The 2104-nt window shown below is 65.1% G+C and overlaps 1 protein-coding gene across 2 annotated transcripts in view; it reads right to left on the bottom strand.

The window, feature by feature from the left end:
• Window positions 1-16: 16 nt before the first annotated feature.
• Window positions 17-2104, bottom strand: part of LMAN2L (lectin, mannose binding 2 like) — a 7690-nt gene continuing 5602 nt past the window's right edge. For both annotated transcript variants that reach the window (XM_019473518.1, XM_019473516.1), the window contains one exon: window positions 17-1648. In XM_019473518.1, the coding sequence (XP_019329063.1) occupies window positions 1506-1648 (143 nt within the window). In that variant the 3' untranslated portion in view covers window positions 17-1505. The remainder of the gene's footprint in view (window positions 1649-2104) is intronic.

Below are 2104 nucleotides of genomic sequence, written 5' to 3'. Positions count from 1 at the left end.
CTCCCCCCCCCCCCCCCCCCAGGCACCACTGGGACCCCCGCGAGGGTCCGTCCCGGGTGCGAGCGTCCTGGAAAGCAGCGGGGCAAGGACGCAGTTCGCCAGGACGCCACCGAGGAAGGTTTCTGCCTCTGGTGGGGCTGGCGAATTCGCCATCTTGACGTCCCCAGAGCCACTAGGACTCCCCCCGGGACAAACCAACCTAACGTTTCCCTCTCCCGGGTCCCTCCGGGGACCCCCCCGTGCCCTCCATGTCATCACCTCGTGAGCGACCGACGAGGTCCCCGGGGGCGAAAGGCGGCCGCGACGACCGGCGAGAGAAACGCAGAGAAATCATTGACCAAAAGCAGTCACTGAGGTAGGAATAAAACTACGACTCCCTGAAAGGCAGCGAGAGCTCCGGCTCCGAGAGGCAGGGGAATCGCGCCACCAGGCTCAGCTCCTCCTCCTCCTCCTCCTCCTCGGGGCCCCGGGATGCAGCGAGCACCGAGGGGAAAGCTGCCCAGAAGCCACGACACGACACGCAAACAGCACCGGTGCAGGAGGCCACGCCGGGACGGGAGGCGTGCGGAGGAGCGGCGGTGGCGGCACGCTCGGCGGCGGCCCTACGGAACGGGGAGAAGAGCCGAGAGGCCGGAGACGCAGCAGCAAACGGTTATTAGAAACGGGGAACCCAGCGTTACACCCCGAAGCGAGGAGGGGGCTGGCAGCGAGGGGGCTGCCCCAGGTCGGTTGCGGAAGGGGGACCGGCTGCTCCCCAAGGGGTGAGCCCAGGAGCCAGGCAGGTTCCCAGCACGACCTGCCTCGCCGCCAGGGAAAACCCTCAGCATCCCCTACCCAAAAAACACCGAATCCTCGGTGACTCAGCGGGACAGGGAGGCGTTGCGCAGCAGCAGGGGAATTCAAATTACAAAGAAAAAAGCAGTCCGGCCTCCAAAAAAAACAGCCTAAGGCAGGTGACGGAAAACAGCCGGAGCGGGATGAACAGCTTGGAAAATCCCTCCTGGAAACGAAACCGTTTGAGAGAAGGGGTTGCGAGGGTTACGGTAACGCCGCAAGGAGCCTGGCGAGGAAAGCAGGCGCTCGCCGGGCATCCCTCAGCCGGGATTTCACAGCCGAGGTGGCGACTTCTGCCCGCCTTCGGGCTCCCCGGACAGCGGAGAGACGGCTCAGCGCCGCCGGCGCCCCGCGGCACAGCCCGTCCTCCTAAACGACTCACGAAGCAAAGCTCCTTCAGGGGACGGCAGGTCCGTCCCCGCGGCGCTCGGCTCCCAGTCCGTCGCACCGGGGATCCCCCGCTCCCACCAGGAGCGGCGTGGGAGTTCGAGAGCCTGATATGAAACAGCAGCCATCCCCACCGGGGTTTTTTTTGGGGACACACACACACACACGAGGCTCCCTGCCGTGAGGGTCGGTCCATCACGCTCTGGCCAGTCTGGGACGGGTGGGAGTCGGGACGCAGCTAGCGAGGACCAGCAACGGGCCATCCCGGGGCGGGGGTTCCCGAGTCAATAAAAGTGTTTCCGGCTCTGCTCCTGCCACTTGTTGTAGACGATGACTCCAATGACGATGGCGAAAACGATGGCAACGAGGGAGAAGAAGACGATTAAGAAGAGAGCCAGGCCGCTCATGGGCTCCAGCGGTGCCTCCACTGTGTGACAGAGGAAGAACAACAGCCCGTTAGCCCCCGGGGAGCTCAGCGCCCCGAAACCCAGCTGAGATTTGCCTGCACTGGGGGGAAGGGGGGGTGTTTAACCGCCCCACACCGACACACCGGTAACCCCACACACACCCTGGCAGGCTCGCGCCATCCCAGGGTTTGGCTTCCCAAAGCTTTTCAGGCCCAGCTCACTGTAAGCCGTGAGACCTCGGGGCACGCAAGGGGCTCGTGGACGCGTCTGCGGTAGGATTTCCAGAGGGGGAGATGACACTGTCGAGGTTCAAACCTCCACGAGCTTTCCAGGGGACCAGCACACCCCGTTCTGGTCATGGCACGACCGAAGCGGAGCGGATAGGCTCAGCCCAGCGGGCCAGGGCAGCACTTCTCCGAGGGCGAGGGCTGCTGCCCACCACGCCCACGCCAAACGGAGACTGGCCGCGACACGGG

Source organism: Aptenodytes forsteri, unplaced genomic scaffold, assembly GCF_000699145.1.
Source record: "Aptenodytes forsteri isolate BGI_AS27 unplaced genomic scaffold, ASM69914v1 Scaffold444, whole genome shotgun sequence".
Classification (NCBI taxonomy): Eukaryota; Metazoa; Chordata; class Aves; order Sphenisciformes; family Spheniscidae; genus Aptenodytes; species Aptenodytes forsteri.
Note: the sequence above shows the minus strand (reverse complement) of the source record. Positions and strands in the feature narration are given on the sequence as shown.